Here is a 25,150-nt window from a genome sequence, read left to right as displayed (position 1 = left end):
TCCATCAGCCACAGGTGGACGGGACTGGCTCAGGGCACCCCCACGCTTTTTCCAGCTCTGTCTGCCTCGGTGGGGCTTAAATGGCAGGTGATTAATGGCAGGGCTTAAATGGCTGATGGGTGATTCCTGCACACTCATGAACTTAGACTCCTATCATGTAGAGTTAATTTGTCTGTAGCGAGAGAAAATCCTAATTCTACTCTACAAGAATTTTAGGGCTGTCTGTATTAATAGGTTAACTGGGTAAAAATAAGCTGTTGCAGACGTACTATGTGAAAAACACTGTATTTGGCTGAGAAAAGGAAAGAAAGAGACAAAGTGCTGTTTGTGTGCAGAGGTGAGTGGCTGCGTGGGGAGGGTCTGACATCATTCCCCGTGACATATCTCAGTCCGTCTTCTTGCCCTGTGTACTTGCAGACGAGGAACCGAGGAGATTTTTCTTAAAGCCAAGAAGGTAGGAGGTATTTCCGTTCCAATTCAATGGGTTTTTACGGACTGGTTTCTGTGAGCGTGTCTTTCCTTCTGAAATCCACAGCCTCCCATCCAGCACAAGCCGGGCCACAGGGGAATCAGTAGGTGCTCCGTCCTCCCCTCTGCGGACCTTCCTTTCCACCACCTGCTTCCTTCCCAAGCAAGCCCCACCCCAGGGACAGCAAATGCATCTGAAAAGCAGTGGTGACTGGGTTTTACGACTCAAGAAATGAAATATCTCTTCTAATATCTTCTAGATAACAATGCCCACATTTAGACCAAAGCGGTGTCTGTCCTTTATTTCCATTCATCTACTTCTACCTAACCTGCTTATATTTGAGTTTAAAATAAAGTCTTTTTTTGGGGGGGCGCCTGGGTGACGCAGTCGGTTAAGCGTCCGACTTCAGCCAGGTCACGATCTCATGGTCCGTGAGTTCGAGCCCCGCGTCAGGCTCTGGGCTGATGGCTCAGAGCTTGGAGCCTGTTTCTGATTCTGTGTCTCCCTCTCTCTCTGCCCCTCCCCCGTTCATGCTCTGTCTCTCTCTGTCCCAAAAATAAATAAACGTTGAAAAAAAAAATTTTAAATAAAGTCTTTTTTTTTAACGTTTATTTATTTTGAGACAGAGAGAGACAGAGCATGAGCGGGAGAGGGTCAGAGAGAGAGAGGGAGACACAGAATCTGAAACAGGCTCCAGGCTCTGAGCTGTCAGCCCAGAGCCCGATGCGGGGCTCGAACTCACGAACTGCGAGATCATGACCTGAGTCGAAGTCGGACGCTTAACCGACTGAGCCACCCAGGCGCCCCAAAATACAGTCTTTTTAAAAGAAAAGGTCACTGCTTCCAAATGTCTCTACATATGATGTGTTACTAGGCTTTTCAGCTACTTCTCAGGAAACACACAGAGGTGAACAGTCCTTTGTTTTTCCTCTTTCCAAACACAGAAACCATTTCTTGAAAATTAATCGCGATTACATTACCCAATTGAAAAGTTGACGGGAAGGGAAATTCTGATGTAGACCAGATCAGCTTTACATTAAATTTTTAAGAATATTCTTGATGTTCAGATAAAAAAAAAAAAAAACACGGGCATGAATCATGCTCTTCGGATATAAGCACCATCACCCTAGAAAGGGACGGCCCCTGGAGGGTAGACACCCAAGCCAATAGGCAAGATATTTTCCTGAGCTATGAAGCATCCTGCAGTCCTTGTGCTGTTTTGTCTGCCAGTCTGCTCTGCTTATCCACTGAATGGAGCAGTGAGGGAAAAGGACCCGAGCACGGATCTTGTCCAGGTACATCGTGATGGCGGCCACTGCAGCCGCTGGCCAGTCCCCCAGGGAAAAGGAAGCTGCCTGCTTGGTCTTGCAACACAAACTAGGCTGGTTTGATTGTCAGTCACTGTGTTGGACTAAGGTAGCATCGGGCACCTCGAGTGCTAGAGGTGGGTGTCCCTACGCTTGAGCAGAGAGGAAAGAGAGGTGCAGGAAGGGAACAGGGACTAGAAGTCTGAGCTCCTCGAGGTTGTAGGAACACACCGGCGGCTGCTTTGGCGCTAAGGGGAGGGACAAATGGGAAGTGCTCGAAACTTCTCTGGCTTTAGAATTTCTTTGGTGGAAATAATTAGGGCCGAGGAACATGCTCATTGTGACTTTCCAATAATTTCAGGTAATACTGTTCACATCGTTACTCATCATGTTTAGGCAAAAGATTTTATCCCCGTTAAGTCTTGAACCAGGAGTGGAGTAACTGTATATTTCTGCCCCCTTCCTGCCTTTAACACCGTTCCTTTGCTCTAGGTGGACAGACGTCCTTTACACTCCCTGGATGGGTTGCTGACTAACTCACGACCTGTTCAATAAAGCCAGTTTGATCTTTTCAATTCCTCAGTGAAGTTTTTGTTGTTTAACATCCCACTGGCAATGCCTGGAGAACTACTACGACCTCGCCAAGGATGTGAAACAGTGCATCAGAAGAAGGCACAGCGGACCTGTCGTTAAGAAAATCCGAGAAATGCAGAAGTGCCTCGGGCTGGAGGTGACGGGGAAGCTGGACGCTGACACTCTGGTGATGATACGCAGGCCCCGGTGCGGCGTTCCCGACGTGGGCCAGTTCACCACCTTCCCTGGCCTGCCGAAGTGGAGGAAAACGCACCTCACCTACAGGTAACGGGTCCAAAGAGGTGTTCACATCGCACTGCGATTTTACCAAGTACCACCGCAGGAGAAAATGATCTCTTCAATTTTTTTCTTAAAGGATTGTGAATTATACACTGGATTTGCCGAGAGAGGCTGTTGACTCTGCCTTTGAGAAGGCTCCGAAAGCCTGGGAGGAGGTGACACCACTTACTTTCTCCAAGATTTACGAAGGAGAGGCTGACATAATGATCTTTTTTGCAGTTAGAGGTAAAAAAAAAAAAAAAAATTACATGGATCATTTGTCCGGCGCTTACTGGAAAAGGGCATAAAGAAATTCTAAACACTTGTATTACCATTATTTTTTTTCCCTCTGCCAGAATGTGGAGACTTTATCCCTTTTGATGGATCAGGAAACGTTTTGGCTCATGCCTATCCACCTGGCCCTGGTTTAGATGGAGATGTTCACTTTGATGATGACGAGCTGTGGAGGGAGGATAAATCAGGTGGGCACCAGGTTCCCTGGATGGTTTCAGGCACAACGTCTAACGCTATCCAAGAATAGTTAGATCATTCAGCATGAGCAGTAAATGTGACATCCTAATAACTAAAATTTGTGACGGTTTGGGTGCTAACAACCAGAAGCACTGGTGTTTCGGTCATCATTGATGAACATTTTCTAATGTCTGCGTTTGCTTCTTTGCTCCCAACAAGCACAATATGGGAGGCACCATTCAATCTTATTTCCACAGCTCAGGGTCCCACGGAGCTTTTTTAGGATCAGCATGTTAACAAATGCTTCTCATGCCTTTAACTAGCAATGACAAAGGTAGAAGGAATTGCACTGAATTGGTTCCAACCTAAAATGTGCCCTGGGGTTCCTTCTTTTCTTTCCATTTGCCTCCTTTTCTCTTAAAAGATCAGGAAAATGCCAGAAAATAAAGGAAATTGTTAAGTCATCTCTTTAAGGAAACATATAACTATCTTTAGATTAGGAGCCTTTTCTTTTTCTAAATTAATTCTGAAAGACTTTACTAAGTTTAAACACAATGACCAAAATTAACTACATTTTTTTTCGAGGGGCTTCTGAAGTTTGGAAACACACAGTTGAACAACTGTTATTTTCAAGGTGGGTTGGGATGATGTTCGGTGCAAATGCAAAGAGCATCTTTGCTGAGGGTACACACGTGCCGTGAGCAACGATCTTGCTTTATTGGAACGACCATTCTTTTCTGCATAATTGCTTGGAGACTTGCTTAAATAATTTCTACTATTAATTTCAATAAAAATTTTTAGAAGGTAAAGAAAAGCTGAAGCCAGCTGTGTTTGTGCTGCAGAAAGCCGTTATTGGACATATTTCTATTCTAAGCTAGAGATTGTACCTATCCATTGGCACTGACTACAGAAGACGTTTGTTAACCACCAAAAATTGTGTGATTATGTTTGAAGAAGAGGAAGGACAAGTCAGATTAAATCCTCACAGGAAATGACCAGTTTTGTTGTGTAAGAGTGGAGGAACACGGCAAATACCCTGTGATTAATTTGAACTTAGGTTACAGCTGGCACACGTTACTAAATTTGAACAATAACTAACTTTGTATTTGTAGAGACAATGAAGAGTTATCTGTATTGACATGTAGTCTTGGTACCTCCAAAAAATTATTTTGGAAACAATGTTTATCACCGTCAGTCCAGGCGAAATGACCAGGTTTTCCTGGCTAAAGAGAAAACTGGGGAGGAGGAATATGGTGAAACCCTCTCTTATTATATTGACTTCAAGTCAACCTTGAAAAATAATTAAATTTCTATGAAGTATGGAATACGCCAATCAACGAATGAATCCACAAATAAGGAGAATAGTACCACGTGGTCCCAAGGATAGTCACTGGCATGTGTTCGTACGTATGTGTTCACAGAACAAACAGCTTTTCGATTCTGAACATTTATGGTTTTTCAAACAGGAACCAACTTATTTCTCGTTGCTGCTCATGAACTCGGCCATTCCCTGGGTCTCTATCACTCGGCCGACCCCACAGCTTTGATGTATCCCATCTACAACCCACGCACAGACCTGACCCGCTTCCGCCTTGCCCAAGATGATGTGAACGGCATCCAGTCCCTGTATGGTGAGTGATGCTGGAAAAAGGAGGCATTGGAGCTTTGCAGCCATGGTCTTCGGGAAAGCTTTAAAATGCTGCACAAAGCATTTGCAATTCGTCTCAATGCACTCAGAGAGTGTTTGGGAAGCATAGAAATCGACGGAAGCATCCCATTTCGCCTCATGTTCGATCCCCCACATCTGTTTCCTTTAGGACCTCCCCCTACGTCATCCCCTGATGGCCCCGCGGGGCCCACGGAATCTGTGCCTCCAGAACCTGGGACACCAGCCACGTGCGATCCTGCTTTGTCCTTCGATGCCGTCAGCTCTCTGAGGGGAGAAATCCTGTTCTTTAAAGACAGGTCAGACCAGAAGATTCTATTTCCCTATCTATTCTTTTAATGTACAATGCTTCGAAAGGAAAACAGAAACTTGCCAGAAATATTTAAATAAGATATTTCCTCTACACTTTACAATCATTCAGATCTGGCTCTTGTTGCATTTTATCATCTCCTTAAAGTAGCCTGGATCATTTTTTTTGCAGACGTACGAAGGATGATTCTGGGTCACTAGAATGTAAGCCAGGTGAAGGCATGGGGTTCTCTCTGTGTTGTTCGCTCTTTGATCCTGGGGGCCTATAACGGGCCCAGGACATGCAGTGTGTAAGGCGAACAACTGAATGATTGATTGGTGTATTTAACTATCATAAACCAGGTAACTTCTACTTCTGGAAGTCGAGCCGTACCTTGACCTGTGCGAACAAATACTACTATTTAAATTGATTAATTTGAGGGGCGCCTGGGTGGCGCAGTCGGTTAAGCGTCCGACTTCAGCCAGGTCACGATCTCGCGGTCCGTGAGTTCGAGCCCCGCGTCGGGCTCTGGGCTGACGGCTCAGAGTCTGGAGCCTGTTTCCGATTCTGTGTCTCCCTCTCTCTCTGCCCCTCCCCCGTTCATGCTCTGTCTCTCTCTGTCCCAAAAATAAATAAACGTCGAAAAAAAAAATTAAAAAAAAAATAAATTGATTAATTTGAGAAAAAGTGATATATGTTTCTGGCACAATGTTAACATAGCACCAAAAGACACAGAAGGAAAAGCGAAATCTCTCTCCCGTCTCTGACCTAGGTAGTCCCTATTCTCCCCGTAGGTTCAACCACTGCTAACAGCTTCCTTCGTCTCTTTACAAAGCTATTCTATTCACATACAAACATAAATGGGTATGTTTTTTCTTACTTTTTAAAAAAATACTAATGAGGGCATAATATACATACCATTTTATGGACTTCTAGAGCGGTGTAGCTTATCGATTAAATAAAAGTTACTTAAGAGACAGCCTGTGCAGGAAATAAATCTCCAGGGGAAAGGTGCCGTCTCTGTACCAAGCGGTAAAGACACATCTTCATCCCCAGAGATGGGACGTTTAGAGCCAAGAAGGCTGGGTAAACAACCCTTGTTACTTTTCACTGATGTGCTCCCCCAGCCCAAAGTCCGTTGAGGATTCCCTACTAATTAAAGATCCCACAGTTCAGTTCTCCTTTCTCGGTCAATGCCTCACAGATTTATGGTTTCTTTGTCTCGAAACTACGACAATTCCCTACGTCACTCACTTCTCTGGGTCCCAATTTCATTATTGGGCCTCCACATGCACGTAATACAACTTCGGGTTTTTTTTTCTCTGGTTAATCTGCCTCACATAAATTTAATTCTACCCGAAGGTAGAGCAGAATTCTCCTTCCCTTCGATGGGCACTGAGCTAAGTAGTTATATTACCATGGATTTCATCACCTCGGATCATAGGAAAGAAGACGGCCCAGTACAGACTTCTGAGTTGTCATTGATGGAAAGAGAGAGAATATGTTCTTTTATATATACACTGAAAGGAGAAAAACAATTGTAATTAATTTTTATGTTTTCCAGATATTTTTGGCCTAGATCTCGCTGGAACCTTGAACCTGAATTTCATTTGATTTCTACATTTTGGCCCTCTCTCCCATCAGGCTTGGATGCTGCCTATGAAGTTAATAACAAGGATACCGTCTTTGTGTTTAAAGGCAAATAAGATATAAGAATTTTAAGTTGTTGAAAAAGTTCTCTTGCCAAAATTTCACTGACGTGAATTTTCTCCATTATGTTAAATTTTATATGATTTATTACTGCAAAGACCTCGTGCCAATACTTAGACAAGATGTGTATAAGAACATTCTAAGTTTTACTTTCCATTATTCAATGACACTGGGGCACCTGGCTGAGCATCCAAATTCTTGATCTCAGGTCAAGTCTTTTTGTTAAAACAACTTTTTTTAAATTTTTTTAATGTTTATTTATTTGTGAGAGAGACAGACAGAGTGTGAGTGGGGGAGGGTCAGAGAGAGAGAGGGAGACACAGAATCCGAAGTAGGCTCCAGGCTCCGAGCTGTCAGCACAGAGCCCGACGTGGGGCTCAAACTCACAAATTGTGAGATCATAACCTGAGCCAAAGTCAGATGCTTAACTGACTGAGCCACCCGGGTGCCCCTCAGCTCAGGTCTTGATCTCAGGGTCATGAGTTCAAGCCCCACGTTGGGCTCTATGCACCAGGCATGAAGCCTGCTTAAAAAAAAAAATTCAATGATACCTAAATAATAGAAGCTACCCCACGTTCATGAACAGGGAAAGAGTAATAATGTAATGTAGGAAACATAGAGACCGTGTAGTAAAAATGTCAACTTATCTATAAATACAAGACATTTTCCATTCAAATGCCAAAATAGTTTTCATGGAACTTGACAAATCGGTTCCCTAACTTGCGTGGCAAAGCAAAGGCTGAGAATAGCCAGGGTACAGCTGGAGGAGAATGAGCCAGGGAGGACAAGCCAAGGAGGACGAGCCGGAGACGATGGCCGCATGCTGGAACCGGAGTGGAGAACACCGTGTCAGCGTGTTGACAGTAACAGGCGGCCAGGACTCTCTGGCCCTTTCTCAGATTTTACACCTGCTGGTTCAGTCTCTTCCACTGTGAATATGCTCTTTGAGTTCTTTTACTTCTGGAGTCAGCGTTGCTAACGTATCTTTCTAGGAATGTGTCCATTCCGTCCATTTTCAAATCGACTGGGATGAAGCTTTCTGAGCATTATTTTGTTATTTCACTTATCGCTGAAGTTCTGTTCCCTTTCCCCTTCCTGCTCTTGGGTCTTTGTGCCTCTCTCTTCGCCCATCTCATCGGATTACTGGATACTTAACAATTTCATTCGGCATCTCAAGGGACTCTCAGCTTTGCCATCCCCTCTACTGCATTTTGATTTTCTGTCCACATCACTATTGCCCACGTTTTTGCCATTTTTGAATGTGTGCTGTTACTGTTTTTTATAACTTCAGTTTGGTACTCCCAGCCCTTTCTTCTTTTCTGGTATAAACATTTATGCCTAAAAATATCCCTTTCTTCTCAACTTTTGTTCCATTCCTGCAAGTTTTGATGTGTAGCAGTTTCATTGTGTTCATTTTTAAGTTTTTAAAAAATTTTTTCCATTTTTGATGTTTCCCCTTGCTTCAGAGTTGTTTGGGAGTCTTTGTAAACATCAAACTGTGTGGGGATTTTTAAAAGTCAGGTATTTCTGACAATCTCACTTTTATGAGGAGGAAATGAAATCACCTGAAGTTGCATTGGCTACTGTAAATGTTCTCTAACTCTGAGGCGTTGCTTTCACCCGGGAATTTATGTGACATTTATTTATCCTTGCGATGTGCCAGTCAGGGTACTCCTTAGTGTAGTTCAAACCCGAAAGAGGCTCCTACTCCGGAGAGGGCAGCAGGGCTGAAATCGAGCGCGTTAGGAAAGATAAGAGCTGGGATTGAGGGAGCTCGCAGGTGCCGTGGGGGACAGCGCTGGCCCCGCATCCAGGGCTCAGCAAAGACCCTGGGACGGGATGAAGGTCAGGACGAGTGCTGAAGGAGAACTTTGTTGTGTGGAAAAGGACCGAGTGTGTAGAGTGGAAAGGCCTTCAAGGAGGAGGGACAGTCTACACAAAAGCAAGAGAACATCTGGAGATGCCCAGACAGGTGCAGGTCATTCGGGTGACGCAAGACAGACACAGGACAGACTGGTGTTTTAGGTCAGTTACCCTGGCAGTAACGTTAGGGAGGGATTCGGGGCATGGCAGGGGGTGTGATGAAGTAAAAGCAGAGAGACTGATGAGCATTCAGTGTCCTGATTCACTCACATTTGGGTGGCTTCCTAGGCTACTCCTAAGAAGCACAGTCTGGACTAGTGACCACGCGGGACCCAAGAAAAGTATCCAATAAGTACCTGACTTTGTGATGTGCAGTTACAAGAGGGTTCCTAGGTAGAAACTCAGACCAAGGAGTCACCAGCAACTGTAAGAGATGACCAGGACCAGTCACTGTAATTACAAACTGCAATCAACTGTATTATTTATAGATAATAAATATAAGACCCAGAAAGGACAGAGACCAGAGTTAACTACTCATTCATTCATTCGCTCATTCAGGGAATGTTTGCTAAATACTATCACCTGGGCGTTGGGTTAGTGGCTGGAACTAAAACCAGGATTTCCTGTTTCCCACAACAATGTGCTAATAGCTTCTCTAAAACCACAAGGCTTCACTAAAATTTCTTGGCTTCCTTTTTGCAAAAGGAAATCACTTCTGGGCCATCAGAGGAACTGAGGTACAAGCAGGTTATCCAAAAGACATCCACACCCCGGGTTTTCCTCCAGCCTTGGGAAAAATAGATGCCGCTGTTTCTGATGAGGAAAAGAAAACGTACTTCTTTGTAGAGGACAAATACTGGCGGCAAGACGCGGTTGGAATGACTCTGTATGGAGCCTGATTAGGGACGTTAGGTTCTTTCTTTACAGATATCCTCCCTCCAGTCCCACCCTCTAACTCGGTCTAACCTCCAACTTCCTGATTATGAAGAAGACGACTTAGAGTTACCCCACTTCTCAGATATAATACAGGGCTCTCAGAATGGCTGGTCCCCGGGTCATATATCCAGACAGCAGAAGACATCACGAGAGGCCACCTGAGGTCCAGACAGCAAGCCACCATAGGAAGCCCAGGAGTATAAGGCTGTGGAGACATGATCTACAGGGCAAGTGTGATAAATAACCAGAGTTTGTTTTTAGCCAAATGATTAATTCACTTCGCATCTTATGTGTATGCAGTCCTCATGCATTTGTGGCAGAAAGGCACTTGGGCTCTGTGTTGAGGCTCAGAAACTTGACCTCAGACATACAAATGGAGCTCCGATGGAATAGCATGATATCCTTGCCTCTGGAGTAAACATTGGTTTGTGTGCTAAGCTTACGGTCTAGGAAAGTCACACATTTTTGTAGTCCTGAAAATGCTTACCACTTCTTTACCCTACCTGAGAATTATCTGGGATTCCACACTGGAGCAGTAACATTATTTCCTACTGTCGTATGCAATGGGGCCTCTGCTCGATGTTGATATCATACTGTCGTATGTAATGGGGCCTCTGCACAATGTTGAGCTGTACTTCTTTCACTTGGTACAGATTTGATGAAAATAGCCAGTCCATGGAGCAAGGCTTCCCCGGACAAATAGCTGACGACTTTCCAAGAGTTGGGCCGAAGGTTGATGCTGTATTTCAGGAATTTGGTAAGAAGGCACCCACTTCATCGCCAGTGGGGACACTATGGGGCATTTTATGGAATCAAAATGATGTGGAGAGTCAATCTTCAAATCATTCAGTCTTATACCCTTTATTCTCTAAGTTTTTGAAAATTTTAACTTTTAGCTTACATTTATTTTTCCTGGATACTTTCCAAGTCTCTGTTTCATACCTGCACATAAAATGAAAGGGTGCTTCCTCACACCGTAGTCAGTATTCCTCAGGTCACTATTTGGTAAAAAAAACACAAGCAAGGGGCGCCTGGGTGGCTCGGTCGGTTAAGCGTCCGACTTGGGCTCAGGTCACGATCTCGCGGTCCGTGAGTTCGAGCCCCGCGTCGGGCTCTGGGCTGATGATGGCTCGGAGCCTAGAGCCTGTTTCCGATTCTGCGTCTCCCTCTCTCTCTGCCTCTCCCCCTCCATACTGCCATACAGATAGAGTTCACGCTCTGTCTCTCTCTGTCTCAAAAATAAATAAATGTTAAAAATAAATAAATAAATAAATAAATAAATAAATAAAAAAACACAAGCAAGTTTGAGCCAGATTACTGATGGCAGGCAGCCATTCTCCTCCCTCCCGTCCCATCCCAGGGGGCCTTGTGTGGCCTCGTGTTGAAGTCTGTAGTTGCCTACATTGAGTAATTCATTTGTAAATAAGTAGCAGTCTTCCCTTATGCTCAAAATACACAAAATTCAATTCCTGGTCTCGGTGACATGTGTGCTTGTTCTGAAGGCATTTTGGAGGGAGATGCTGGGGCTCGACAGTCATGAGGCGTGTGATCTTATTGCTAAGGTATCTTGACCTCTGTGCATACAGAGTAGGAAATGACCTCCAGTGCTTTGTGTTGTTGGCCTGATTCTCCTTGGTCCAGTTACCTCCCAACCTGCGCTTTAGGACCTAGAGGGGGAAGTGGGGTATTTAAAATACCATAGAATATTGTCAGTATGGAGGCAGTACAATCCAGTGTTTTAGAGCCCTGGCTTTGAAGTCAGAAGAGATAGAGTTCTCTCTCCACCTTTCATTAGAGATGTTACCTTGCAGAAATTGCAAAATCTCCCTAGTTCTCATTTTTACCCCCATTCATGACATCTCACACTTTTTTAGTTGAGAGAGAAGACATAAAGCGTGTAAGCACTCAGCACAGTGGCTGGCGCAGAGTAACAACAGAATAAATGCCGTTCATTATTAGTTTCCTCTCATTCTGAGCTTTGCATGTTACAAAATTGATTCATTTGAAGAATGTCTCATCATTTTCCTCATCTATACTTACAGGATTTTTCTATTTCTTCAGAGGACCGTTACAGTTTGAGTTTGACCCGAATGCCAAGATGGTGACACATGTATTGAAGAGTAACAACTGGTTATATTGTTAAGTGAGAAGTGAAAGAGATTCATTTTAAATGAATCTAATAATTATTCACCTATTTTATTTTAAGTCAGAGGGATGAATTTTTCCTGTGTGTGCAGTGGCCAAAGAAGAGGAGCCTTGCAGGCACTTTCACGTGTCATGGAGCATTTATCTGGGCCACTTCACTTGCTGTTGGATTACATTGACTAGAAGTTGGATACATCCATGTGCACTAGTCAGAGAACGTATTTCCGTGGGTGTTTTATTTGCTACTTAATAAAGATTTCTATTTTTGACCTGTTCCTTCTTTCTAGAATAATTCATTTTTAATATAAGGACCACAGCGTGGACTGAGCACTTAACAGCTGTTCTGCTGGTAGGTGTAATGGAAACACACACTCCAGGGATGTGGCATATGGCGGTCATGTGCCCTCTCCCATTCTCTCCACCAACAGGATCTTTATTTTTACCTCCCAGATATGGTAAACATTCCTTACACATCTAAGGAAGAAAGAGCTTAGTCCGTAGTTGTCCAGTAGGACTGGGTCTGAACAATGTTGGAAAATAGAATTCTAGAATATTGGAGCTTAAGAACCTAGCAAATCATCTACTGCATGTTATCACTCACACGCATGGAAACAAAACTAGTATGGAATCCAGCCACCATTTTTTTTTTACTGTTCTCTCCTCAGAGAGTCCCCCTTAAAATTTCTTGAGGGCCCATTTAGTGGTCACGGACTCCTTTAAGTTTTGTTTGTCTGGGAAACTTTTTATCTCTCCTTCTATTTTGAATGACAGCCTTACTGGATAAGGAATCATTGGCTGCATATTTTTCTGATTCAGCACATTGAATATATCCTGCCCCTCCTTTCTTACCTGCCATGTTTGTGTGGATAGGTCTGCTGTGAACCTGATCTGTCTTCCCTTGTAGGTTAAAGACTTTTTTCCCTTGCTGCTTTCATGATTCTTTCCTTGTCTGAGTATTTGGTGAATTTGACTATGATATGCCTTGTTGATGGTTGGTTTTTGTTGAATCTAATGAGAGTCCTCTGTGCTTCCTGGCTTTTGATGTGTGTGTCTTTTCCCAGGTTAGGAAAGTTTTCTGTTATGATTTGCTCACATAACCCTTCTACGTCTTTTTCTCTCTCTTCATCTTCCGGGACCCCTATGATTCTGATGTTGTTCCTTTTTAATGAGTCACTGATTTCTCTAATTCTTAAATCATGCTCTTTTCCTTAGTCTCCCTCTTTTTTTCTTCTTCAGCATTCTCCATAAGTTTGTCCTCTATATCACTGATTCATAGTTCTGCCTCATCTGTCCTTGCCACCATGGCATCCATTGGAGATTGCAGCTCAGTTATAGCATTTTCTATTTCATCCTGACTAGCTTTTACTTCTTTGATCTCCACAGAAAGGGATTCTAATTCATTTTCAATGCCAGCTAGTATTCTGATTATTGTAATTCTGATTTCTGGTTCAGACATCTTGCTTGTATCTGTGTTGATTAAGTCCCTGGCTGTCATTTCTTCCTGCTCTTTCTTTTGGGGTGAATTCCTTCATTTTGTCATTTTAAAGGAAGAAAAGGAATTAATAAGGTAAAAAAATTAAAATTAAAAAATTAAAACAACACACACACACACACACACACACCAAACAAATGATGCTAGATCCTAGGTTTGTTTTGGTCTAGGTGTTGAAAGGACCTTGATAGATTAGAGAAAAAGAGGGGTAGAGAAGGAAAATGTTTGAAATTTTGAAAAAATGAATACAAGGAAATAGAATAAAACGAAATGATGGAAGTAAAATACAATTTGAAAAATTGACAAAAAAGTAAAAAATATAGTAGAAAAAAATTAAAGAAAAATATTTTAAATAAAAGTTGGAAATAGAAATAACCTTTTTCTCTTTCTGTATTCAAAAATAAGAAAAGAAAAAAAGGAGAAAAAAGAAAACTGAATAGATGGAGTAAGGAAAAGACTGAAATACAGTTGGAATTACATCTGTTTCCCCTAGAAGTCAGACTGCGAAGTGCTTTATAGTCCGTAAACTAAGCAGGCTGGAGAGACTCATGTTCCTAAAGAGAGACGTTGGCCCAGTCAGGCGGGGCTTAGTGTAACTGCTCCGTTCTCCACTAGATGGCGCTGCTTAGTTTACAGGGGTGGATTGTTGCAATGCCTGTAGGTGCATATGCGCATGTGCGGGAGTGGTGAAAATGGCGTCACCCAGCTACCCAGTCTCTAGTATCGGAACTCTGTTCTCCACGACCAGCAATCCGGCACCGGTCCTTTGTCTCCGGCTTCCGTTCACTCCTCGCTTTTACACTGTCCGTGACCAAGCCTTCAGGCTGCCAGGCGGCACCTCCCTCCTGAGTTTTATCTCAGATGCAGCTGTGTTTCCCGCCCCCTCGCTTCTGAGGGACTGCGGCTTTGACCAGCTCAGATCCTCTGCCAGAGGGTCTCACTGAGCAGTGGCTGGAGCCAGGCACCCCCAGGAACATTTGCACGATCCTGTTGCAGCAGCACCTCAGGGATTATGGAAAATCACAACACACATCTGGCACCAGCCTTCGCCCTTCCCACCAGAGCACTTCCAGGTATCAGCTGTGGAGTTGCAGACTCTATGCTCCCCCTGTTTATAGTCTGAATGGAATTTAAACCCTCTCCTTTCTCCTTTCTCCCTTTTTAGTTCAGTCCCTGTGGCTGTTCCCACTTTTCCACTTTCTCTGTGGCTGCTTTTGAGGGGGGGGGGTGGTGATTTTCCCAAACTCTCACCCCAACCCCATCTCCGTCCTCTCTCCACAAGCAGAAACAGTTTCCAGCCCTCTGTGGCTTCTCTCTCCCCCAGTTCACCTCTCCGCACCATGTACCTGCTGAATTCTGTGGTTCAGGTTGTGCAGATTGTTGTGTTAATCATCAGATCAGTTTTCTGGGTGTGCAAGATAGTTTAGTGTTGGTCTGGCTGTATTTCATGGATGGAAGACACACAAAAACTTCCATGCTTGTTCCTCCATCTTGGCTCCTCCAGCTCCAGCCACCATTTTTGAACTCAAGTGTTATTTCAGTGGTGCTCCCTGATTGCCCTGGAGACCAAATATCTCATTTCCTTCTCATTCTTTCATTAAAATATTCTCTCATTACCATTTTGTAGCTGGCAGCTCCTGAGCGATAAATAGCTCCTGTAGACCTGCCAATTGTATGGTTTTGCTGAAGTGGGTTTATCATCACTCAGTTATATGTGTCACACCTTTCCAGTTACCCTACAGAGACTTGGTCATTCTTTTATTGATTCACCTACATGACAGGCACTTTCTTGAGTACAACATGTAGGACAGTGAGGAAAACACATTTGACCCAACCTCTTTGAGTTCTGCCTGGTGGGAGTAAGAAATCAAAGAACATGAACACAAATTAATATATAATTATAAATAGTAAAAATATTATTAAAGAAATGACAGAATGATAAGGGAGAGTAATGTTAGGGGTGGGAGGGAGCTACCAGCTAAAGCCCAGTTGTTCAAAAATGTCCCTCTGGGACAAGAACAAAGAAAAAAAATGCATAAATTCTGTTGGCCAGGCCAGTGGGTGGAAGGAGATCCAGCATTCTAGGAAGAGAAAATGCACAATAATGTCAAGGCTCAGAGGTGAAAGAATCTTGCCACGCTCCTGGAATTGAAAGAAGGTGGGCGCCTGAGTAGTGTGTTGGAAAGTGGCTGTGGAGTAAGAAGGTATCAGGCAGGTAGGAAGGATCCAGTCACGTCTGACATATTAAAGAGCTGTATTGTATTTTAAGTGCATTATGGATTTGCTGAAGGAGTTTTTAAGCAAAAAACCGACACAAGCCAGTGTGTATGCTGAGTGAGTTCCCTAGCTGGAGAGAATTGGAAGGAAGTCATTTTGCAAGTTGGACAACACATTAAAGGAGGTGATGGGGGACTGGGACATGTGATGGGCATGAGCTGTGTCTTAACATCATCTGATTCAGCAACAGGCTATCCCTCAGGGCAAAGAAGGTGTTCACAGCAACCGCTGGTTTCCCAGCATGAGTACCGGGAGTAGCAGTGACTCCAGGGTAGTTGAGGGGCACTGGGAGGGGAGCAGTTTTGTCAGAGATAGTTAAAAGTGAGGAAGAACGATCTCATTTTCCAAAGTTAGAAATTCCTGTGAGATAATCAAGTAAAGGCATCAATGGGCCTTTTGATGAAGGAGTGTGGAGCCCAACACAGAGCAGATGATGCTGCGGGAGATGGGGGTGTCTGTGAAGTCATGGGAACAGGTGGGCATGCTCGGAGAGCTGCAGGGAGGAGAGGGTGGTAAGGGACCAAAGTCCGTGGCATGAGTGTCACCCAGGCTAGACCAGGCTATGCTGTATTCACGAACAGCTCCCAACTTTCTGTGGGTTAAAGCTAAAAGCCCACCATAGTGTCCTGTTGGGATTTCTACTCCAAGTTGCCCCCTTCCAGACCCAGCAGATGGAATGGCCACCCCCTCGAGCTTTGTCTGTTGCTGTGCAGAAGGAAAGGTTGTTGCTGTGTCTCACCGACTCCCAACTCTGTGCGGATATAGCCAACATCCTTCTGTCTGCATTTCATTGGCCAAAGGAAGTTCACTTTGCCTCATTGAGTGCCATGGATCCACACATAACATCCTGTCATGTGCCTGAGGGGAGTCGGAAATACTTAGTAATCAACCACAAATCATCACCACAGGGGATTGTTTCGTTCAAAAAAATGTAACATTTACATTTTTTCTTCAAGTATTTCACATTAGACTCTGAACTGGAAGTACAATGGACCAAAGTCCAAAGGAAGAAAGCATATTGATTGAGTATAAAGTTTTTCTCCCTCCAACTTCCCCAGTTGTCTTTCCCAGACGTCAGCACCACTCCCGTCATCCGTGCCTCTGTTTTGTGCCGCTTACTCCATGCAGTGTGGCTGCGGTGTCCCGGGATGGTTCGAGTGTAGACGGATTGGTAGGTCTTAGGGCCATCTCCAGTTGTGGTGTAAGAGTTGTGTCCCCTACTGTTTGGGCTCCACGCTCAGAATAACAGCTGTATCCTTCAGGCCGGATTCTCTCGTGGGGCCCAAAAGCCACTGGCCTTATCTTTCCTCCATCTGTTATCTCTGTCCATACCATCTGTGAACTGTGCCTCATGGGCCACGCTACATCCACCACTGTGGGAAGGAGAGAGGACCCCACACCCGGGGCTGGCTCAGACCTGCGAAGGTGGGGGTGCTCAGTCCCAAACTCATCGTGCCGCAGCCAGCGAGCAAGTGAGAGCACACTTGATGTAGAGATGACAACATTGACGTTTTCCACTGAGAATGATATGAAGTGAGAAAGTGGAAAGTGGGCACAATCTCGGGGAGGTTTTGGCAAAGACAAATCTGCTGAAGCTGTTTTCTCTTATGCTTCCAGGCTAATGGATGCCTTTTTTTGGTTGAGGGGTAAGGAAAAAGTGGACTTTCAATCTACAGGCCCCATATAAGGTGCTTTATTTGTGCAATCCATTCAGGCTTCATAAAAACGATAGTAAACAGTAATGTCTAACTATTGCAGGAATCAGGCTCTGGGGGATAGACTTTCCCGTGATCCACAACTAGTCAACAGTCTCACCGAGATCCTACTCCAGACCTCTGTGGGTCAAACATCTTGCTCTTCTTGAGGCTAGATCGGAGACCTCAAGTCAACCCACACTAGTTTAGCTTTGTCTCCATCATGTGCTAGTTAACGTCTTTGCTTTTAAAGGCACACAAGTTCATCGAGATTGTGGTTCTCTGAGATAGCTGCACTAAACGCACAGGGTGTTCCTGATTGTGTAGACCTCAGCAGATCAAAACAGGGGAGGACAGTTAGCCCTGAGACAAAACAAGATTCTGACTCACCCTCAGAACTGGCAGATAGGTGTTGGGCTCATGGCCCTTTGTGCCATGTATGAACCCTCTAGATTCTTGGAGACAGGAGAGACTTGACTCCTATGGTTCTGCTGTTCCCTTAACACATGTGTCCTTCCCAGGCTTGTTACTTCTTCCGCCTTCCCTGGTTCAGGTAACAGCGCAAACTTCTTTTTTTTTTTTTTAACTTTGTTTATTTATTTATTTATTTATTTATTGAGAGAGAGTGCATGAGCAAGGGAGGGGCAAGGAGAGAGGGAGAGAGAGAGAATCCCAAGCAGGCTGGCCGCTGTCAACGCAGAGCCCGACACGGGGACTGTTCCGGTGAGATCATGACCTGAGCTGAAATCAAGAGTGTCACACTTAACCCACTGAGACACCCAGGCGCCCCACCACCTTCTTCTTACATATTCATCTTGGAATCTTCTTCTCCGACTCACAGGCCACATTCCCTCAGTTGCTGTGCCATCTGGATTCTTCATGTGCCATGTGTAGAGAGAGCAAAATAAAGGGCGTCAGCCGGAGAGTGGCATATGGGATGGGAGGAGGCCACGTGGGAGATGTTGTTCAGCCTTTGTAATTGTCTAACTGCATGCTGTGCTCACGCTGCCCGGATTCTCAACCCTCTCCCCATCTCTACTTGCACAACACCGACCATCCCTCGTGGCCTGGACCGTCTTCCACCTTGTCCATGCTATCCTCCCACGCAATATTAACTTCTGACGGAGATTCACGCGGTCTTGAAATCAGTTTAAGCATAACCACTCTCTTAGAGCGAGACACAGCTCCAGCAGGTGCCGATGAGGAGATTCAGTCCAGGGCAAAAAACACACATCCAAAAGGGGTATCAAACTGAGGTGGGGCATAACCTAGTCAAGCGCGTGAGGTTTCAAGTTGTGGTGGAGACACCGGCAGCAGGAGGACCGCTGGGCAGCGCAGCTGTAGGCAAGCGGTACCAGGAGAGCCGGGTGGCAATCAATTAGGACCCCCCGTCGGCCAGAGTCCAGCACTGATGTTCAGCTGGCAAGGATTCCCAGAGAGAGGCGCATCGGAGGTTACTGACTGACCTCTGGCCAGTTTTGGTCCAGGCGATTGGAAAAAGGATGCCCTCGTCTGCAGGAAAGCTTTGAGGAGACCAAGGAATGTTGGGGTAGTGAACGGGCTGGAACTCGTCAAGACATGGCTGGAACTCGTCAAGACATGGCCTCATGCCATGGGGCAATGAGATGGCAGAGAAAGGAAGTGAATACAACCTGAGTAAGCTTGGGAGTAGATTCTCCCCCATCTCCAGATGAGAATGCAATGCAGCCAATGCCTTGGGATTTTATGAACCCCACTATGCCACGACCACAGAAACTAAAATAACAAACTAAAATAAATAATGTTCTAATCCACCAAGTTTGTGGTAAGTTTAAAAGCAGCAGTACATATCTAACATGGCGCATGATTGTAGGTGGGGTTACAGGCACATAGCAATTATCCAGAGAACTCAGGCCAAAATCCAGTTCTGCTAAAGAAGGTCTGGAGGCAGAAATGTCTTACCCCCTTTTGGAGCTCACAATACCCTTGACATAGACAGACATGTGACTGTGTCTAAGGGGAGCTTCAAGGCAAATTTTGAAGTAGGGAAAATTGGTCAATGATGTCCTTGTTTGATTTGGGGTATCTTTCTCTTTCTCTTCCTGCATTTTTTACTCACCCCCTTATCAGGCATCAGGCAGCACCATCACACTGCATTTTCAGTCATTAAGGAAATTATGAATGATGACGAGTTTGATGCGTTTGAGTTATAATGTCCCTGTCTTGCTATTGAGAATTATGAGGGTACATGTGTTAAATACACATGGAGAGAGAAATAGTAGAGTCAGAGTAAAACAGAGAGAGAGGGAGGGAGAGAGATGAGAGACAGTGAAACAGACAAGGGAAGACAGCGAGAGAGAGAAAAGAAAAGGTGACATGGTGGAGATCCAGGACGTGCGAACAGTATTTGAAATGCACAGAGGTGATCCGGTCATGAGCAGACCAAAGAAGAAGAAGTCTGAACTGGTGGAGAGAAGGAGAGGCACCGTGAGTGGAGAAGGAAAGGGTTGGGACGACATCGTGTAGGACCACGTGAGGAAGTTACACTGGGGCCAGGCCACCTACAAAGTAACCTGGGGGTCGGAGAGGGGAGAGCAGCCTGGGGAGCAGTGTCACCCCAGCCCTGAGGTGAGACAGAAAACCTGGCACGAGGTCTTTATGCCTCACGTACCAGGAACAGAGAGAGTGGAGCTGGTCCACCTACGAAGCCGGCCTTGATTGCTCTCCAAGTGGGTGCCACACCAGGGACACAGGCACAGAGCACTGCAGACAAGGCTGTACGTTGTGGATGGAGAAGTGAGCGGTCTGGCTGATCTGGTACCAAGCACCCCAGCCATGATGGGGGAAGCCCATGGAGCTGTGGATTCACCTAGAAGGGGCTCCATCCCAATATCCAATACTGAAGGGTCACTGCAGGTCACCGAGAGGAAGAAACACCCACATGGAAAACCAAAGAGCAAGGATTTAGGAGCCAAGGGGAAGGGTGGTGGCCCAGGTAGGGATCAAGGAGAGTCTGGGGAGGCGTTAGGACCTCACACTCTGAAGAGGTGCTTCTTACAATACCTGCAGTAAAGGACCAGTTTCTTCAACTTTCAACAAATTACACACCAATATTTTTGTAAACATGCATTGAAAAGGAATTACTAGGAAAGTGAAATGTCAAAGATTTTAAGAGGGCTCAGTTTTTAAACTACTTGATTCAATAGACATAACTCGCTGTCAAACCGCGAGAACTTCAGACACTCGTTCTCCTTTCCTGTGTTTAACGACAGGAGGGTGACCAACAGTTCACGGGCACAAAGAACACTTGGAGCGGCCCTGACCTACGGTTTGCAAGTGAAGAGATGTATCACGGACAGGGGGACCTCGGACTCTCCTGCCGAAAGCACTTCCCAGGTGTAGCCGGTGTTCAGACTCTTGAAAACCAGGTCTGGAAACTACCCATGCACCTGACTGAATTGTCACAGTTGAGTCTTCCAGACCCCTCCTTGCTAACACCAGGGCAAATATTCTGATAGAGACAGCGGGGCCCTGGCGACCGGAACGGGGAGAGTTGGGGAACGAGCTGGCAGAAGTGATGGGGAACTCACTCTCCCTGTCTATCCCTTCTTCTAAGTGCTTATCACTGGGTGCCGTGCAAGTCTTCTACTGACTGACAATAAACCCTCTTTTGTGCAATGTGACGGACTTGATTAAAAACATAAACAACATAAACTTGATTAAAAACAGAACATAAACAGAAGCTCAAACACATCACAAAGGCTGTCCCCACGCCTCTCTCCCTTGTTCTCCACAGCTCAGCTCTGTTCTCCCACGTGTGTTACACACATCGAGCCCAGGGGCTCCTAAAATACTTCTCATGTTCCACTGTAACTTCTTGCCTCAAATTTGTCCCATATCAGGCTGCAACCTTCTTGAATTATTTACTACTCTAACCTACTCAAGGGCACAAGGATTGGCATGAAGCAGATGGTCAATACCTGATCGTTGGCTGAATGCAGAAATGGGTCCAAAGGAAATAATGCTGCAGCTTACAGTAGAGACTGGGAGTTGTCAGGCCACAGATCTGAGGGGGAAGGGCATTCCAAGGGCAGGGAACAGCATGAGGAATGGCATAGAGGTGTGAGAGGACTCGGAAGATGTTTGGTTAGAGTCCAGAAAAGAGTAGGCCCTTTTGATGCACATTGTGGAGATAAATGTTTGAAGCATTCAACTTGTCAACTTACAATTAAGAGCCTGGGATTTTATTCAATATATGAATCAATTGAGTTAAAAGTTTCCACAGAGTTCACGTCTGGCTTTACCTTTTGTTTTCTAGGATTCATTTACCACACTCATTCATTTGTTCATTCAATAATCATTTAATCACAGCATCAAACCCATTTTTTTAAACAAGCAAAACTTAAGCTGAAAAAGAAGGTGCTCAGCTAGGATGCACAGCCTATTCCATTTCTTCAATCCCCCAGTGCACACACACTATTTTGGTAAGTGTGGAGGGGAAGGAATGGCCTGTCCTCTGAAAGACGTGATCAAGGGAGATCATCTGGTTATTTGTTGTTGTGTACAAATAAACACACTCTAGCCTGGGTGGCTCAGTCAGTTGGGCAGCCGACTTCGGCTCAGGTCATGATCTCACAGCGCGAAGGCTCGTGGGTTCGAGCCCCGCGTCGGGCTCTGTGCTGACAGCTCAGAGCCTGGAGCCTGCTTCCAATTCTGTGTCTCCTTCTCTCTCTGCCCCTCCCCTGCTCATGCTCTGTCTCTCCCTCTCTCTCTCAAAAATAAATAAACATTAAAAATAATAATAAAAAATAAATACACTCTAAACCTTAGGAGCTTAAAATGACGATCCCTCACGGTTGTGTGGGTTGACTTGCAGCTCCCTACTTCTTGCTCAGGCTCATACGTGGTTCTACTCAGATGATTACTCGGGCTGGGGTCACTGCACGCGTCTTCCATCGCTTGTCCGGTGCCTGCCTGGAAGGGCGGAAGTTACCAGATCCCATGCCTGCAGCCTCTCTGGCTGGGTTGGGCTCCCTCAGGGCATGTGACCTCAGCAAAGACACATCTTGTACACGGACGCTCAGGGCTCCAAAAGCAAGTGTTCTCAGACAAAAACCAAAGGCTACCAATCTCTTACGGCACTGCACCATTTCTGTGTTATTCTGATGGCCAAAGCCACCACGGAATTCATCCGGATTCAAGATCAAGGACACAGACCCGATCTCTCAAAGGCTGGGGTGGAGGCTGGAATGCTAAAAACTGAAGGCCCTTGTTTATCTGCCACGCAGATACTTAAGGATTCGTGCAAACTCGATCCCTGAAAAGTCAGTAGAGCACACAGCTGTCTGGGGGAGAGTCTTCCCTGGAGTCTGGACTTGATAAGAGATAGATCAGTTGATACCTGAACCTGATTTGTAAATGATTGTATCAGTAAGCTTTCCTGAAAAGATTCGAGGGGCGGCATTGCGCTGTCATTAGCTAAACCACAGGCTTGCTTATGTAAGATACGTGACTCAAGGCACAGTTTATCTCTCTTGGAAGCATGTTATTTTGGAAAGTATTCCTAGTATCGCATTCCACTTGTGGTGATGATGGTGATGATGAAGGAACACGTGACCACACGGCTGTTTCTTGGGCGAGGCTCCCAAAGTCCTAAAGGAGATGATTCAATGCAGAGTCTATAATGTGGATACAGCTGAAAGTATTTTGTCTTTGTTTTGTCTCGCTGCAGAAACAATTTGTTTCAGGGTCACACCTCCTTTAAGGGGCTGAAATCCACCTCGGACGATCTCACCCATCCCTTGAATCACTTCCAGATCTCCGTTTTCCCTTCTGTCATGTAAGGAGGTTTAATTGGGTTATTTTTTAACAGATATCTTTCCATTCTAAAAAAAAAAAAACCATCAGTACTCACTGAGCAATGTATCTCAGTGTGACAAGAACTGATGCATACACATCACACACATTAGTGAGCGGGACTCTCCCGAAAACCTTTTAGGGAGATATTATTATTCTTGTCTCTGTTCTCCTGCAAAGGAAGCAGGCTTCACAGGAAAATCCGCCAGCCACGTTCTGCATGCCCAGTAGAGAAGACAGTCAGGGCTCACACTCCTCTCTGCCTCTCACCAAAATCTTAATCCTTCCAGTTTATTTTTATTTGAGTACAGTTGTGCACTACTGATGGGAATGCAAACTGGCGCAACCACCGTGGTAAACAGTACGAAGGCTCCTCAAAAAGTTACAACTACAAATACCCTGTGATCCAGCAATTACACTACTGGCTATTTACCCCCAAAGTACAAAAGCAGTAAGTAGGGTTACACGCACCCTACTGTTTACAGCAGCACCATCAACAACAGCCAAACTGTGGAAGCAACCTGAGTGTCCATCGACTGATGAATGGATAAAGAAGATGCGGTGTATACGCAGTGGAATATTACTTGGCCATCTTGCCCTCTGCAGCGATGTGCATGTAGCTAGAGACGATGATGTTAAGTGAAATCAATCCTTTCCCTGTAAAGGGCTGCCTTCCATCCAACATCCCATGAACCCATGATCATGAAATTATTCAGATTTTCAGTGAAGCTACTTAAGGTCTCAATCACTTAAGGGTTGTGTCAAACTTGTCCTGTGTTTTCACTACTTTAGTTTGTACTCTCTCTTTTGATGTCAGAGAGATGCTTTGTGAGCAACACTTCGCCTTTGTAATTCGTGATGATAGGGGAAATCTACCAGGGAAATAATAATTATCACAATTTCATCAGTACAACTGAGGGAGGATTCATTAATATAAGCTCGCTTTTAATAACCTGGAGGGAGAAGCATTATAATTTCCTTGTTTATAACTGAGCATCATAGACGTTAAGAAGATGGTCCGTGTGCTCAGTTTACAAGGGATGGAGCTGGGATTCAAACCCCAGCCCGCTGACTCTCAGCTGGGCTTCATCAAACGTGCTGCTTGGAAGGTATCCAAGTGCCACCTCCACCCTCACCCGTGCGTGACCGTCCTCAGACCCCAGGTTGTCACTCTAGGAAGCAAACCACGAAAACCAGAAAGAACACTGACTTAGAAATCCATTCATTCTGGCCCTAAATCTCAGGTATGTGTCACCCCGAGGAGGGTCATCTAAGTCCCAATTCCTTGTCACTTGTAGGTGTTTGGGGAGGGATTGTCCTCCCTCATCATTGGACAGATATCGCCTAGGATCTTGATAAAAAGCAACGCAGCATGAGCTGAAGTAACAGGTGAACTGCTGAGATCTCTCTGCAGGACTGCGGCGCCCACGTGAGGGAAACCACGTGCCCTGATTTGGGAGACATTTCAACTTTCGAATATTGTGCTCTATGGTCTGCCTTTGCTCCTGTGGGCTTGTTGACATCACGAGCCTCGATTAGGAGTACACTAGATGGATTCCCTCAAAGCGTAGACACTACCTGCCAGCCTCATGCGTTGAGCAAATTCTGGGCCAAACACTCAACTTTAGGCTGATGTAATGTGCTCCAAAGAGACTTGACCTTTCAGTCATCTGTGTGGGAGAAAAAAAGTAAAACCAGTCAGTTCTCACTAGTCATGGAATACAAAGCATACTTCTAGGTCTGTGTCAATAAAAGTAAATAATCTAACATCATGGTTTGGTTGGAGGCCCTGTGAATCAATATTTAATAATGATCTATCTATCTATCTATCTATCTACCTATCTATCCATCCAACTATCTTTCTATCTGTCTTCTCTCAGTAACTCATTCAAAAGCCAAGATGTCTGCATCGTTCGCTGATATGTACTTAGAGCTTGGTTGCCTGTTTTGTGTTCGAAAGACCTGGGTCGCAGATCCTCCCCAGCCGTGTGGTGGCTTTGCAACCTCAGGCCTGTCCCCTTAATTTTTGTGAGGAGCTAGCCTCCTCATCTATCAGGTGGAACTAATGATATCCACCCTAAGTGCTCTATAGAAGTGTGGTGAAGACGAAGTTAAGCTCACGTTGTAAAAGGCACGAAGCTCTG

The 25,150-nt window shown here is 45.0% G+C and overlaps 1 protein-coding gene across 2 annotated transcripts; it reads left to right on the top strand.

Annotated features, from left to right (window-relative positions):
* Positions 1-1,659: 1,659 nt before the first annotated feature.
* LOC121020774 (stromelysin-1-like) lies at positions 1,660-11,706 on the top strand. 2 transcript variants are annotated; one of them, XM_040460784.1, is made up of 10 exons: positions 1,660-1,763; positions 2,389-2,634; positions 2,726-2,874; positions 2,985-3,110; positions 4,566-4,730; positions 4,917-5,064; positions 6,619-6,752; positions 9,333-9,489; positions 10,217-10,320; positions 11,606-11,706. In XM_040460784.1, the coding sequence occupies exons 1-10, from the start codon at positions 1,660-1,662 to the stop codon at positions 11,704-11,706; spliced, it is 1,434 nt and encodes a 477-aa protein (XP_040316718.1). The 2 variants fall into 2 exon arrangements, with proteins under 2 accessions (XP_040316718.1, XP_040316719.1); XM_040460785.1 differs by having other exon boundaries at positions 1,660-1,769; positions 2,395-2,634.
* Positions 11,707-25,150: the final 13,444 nt, after the last annotated feature.

The sequence above is a fragment of the Herpailurus yagouaroundi genome, unplaced genomic scaffold (assembly GCF_014898765.1).
Source record: "Herpailurus yagouaroundi ecotype Mexico unplaced genomic scaffold, PumYag 251, whole genome shotgun sequence".
Classification (NCBI taxonomy): domain Eukaryota; kingdom Metazoa; phylum Chordata; class Mammalia; order Carnivora; family Felidae; genus Herpailurus; species Herpailurus yagouaroundi.
This window is presented reverse-complemented; position numbering and strand designations above follow the sequence as displayed.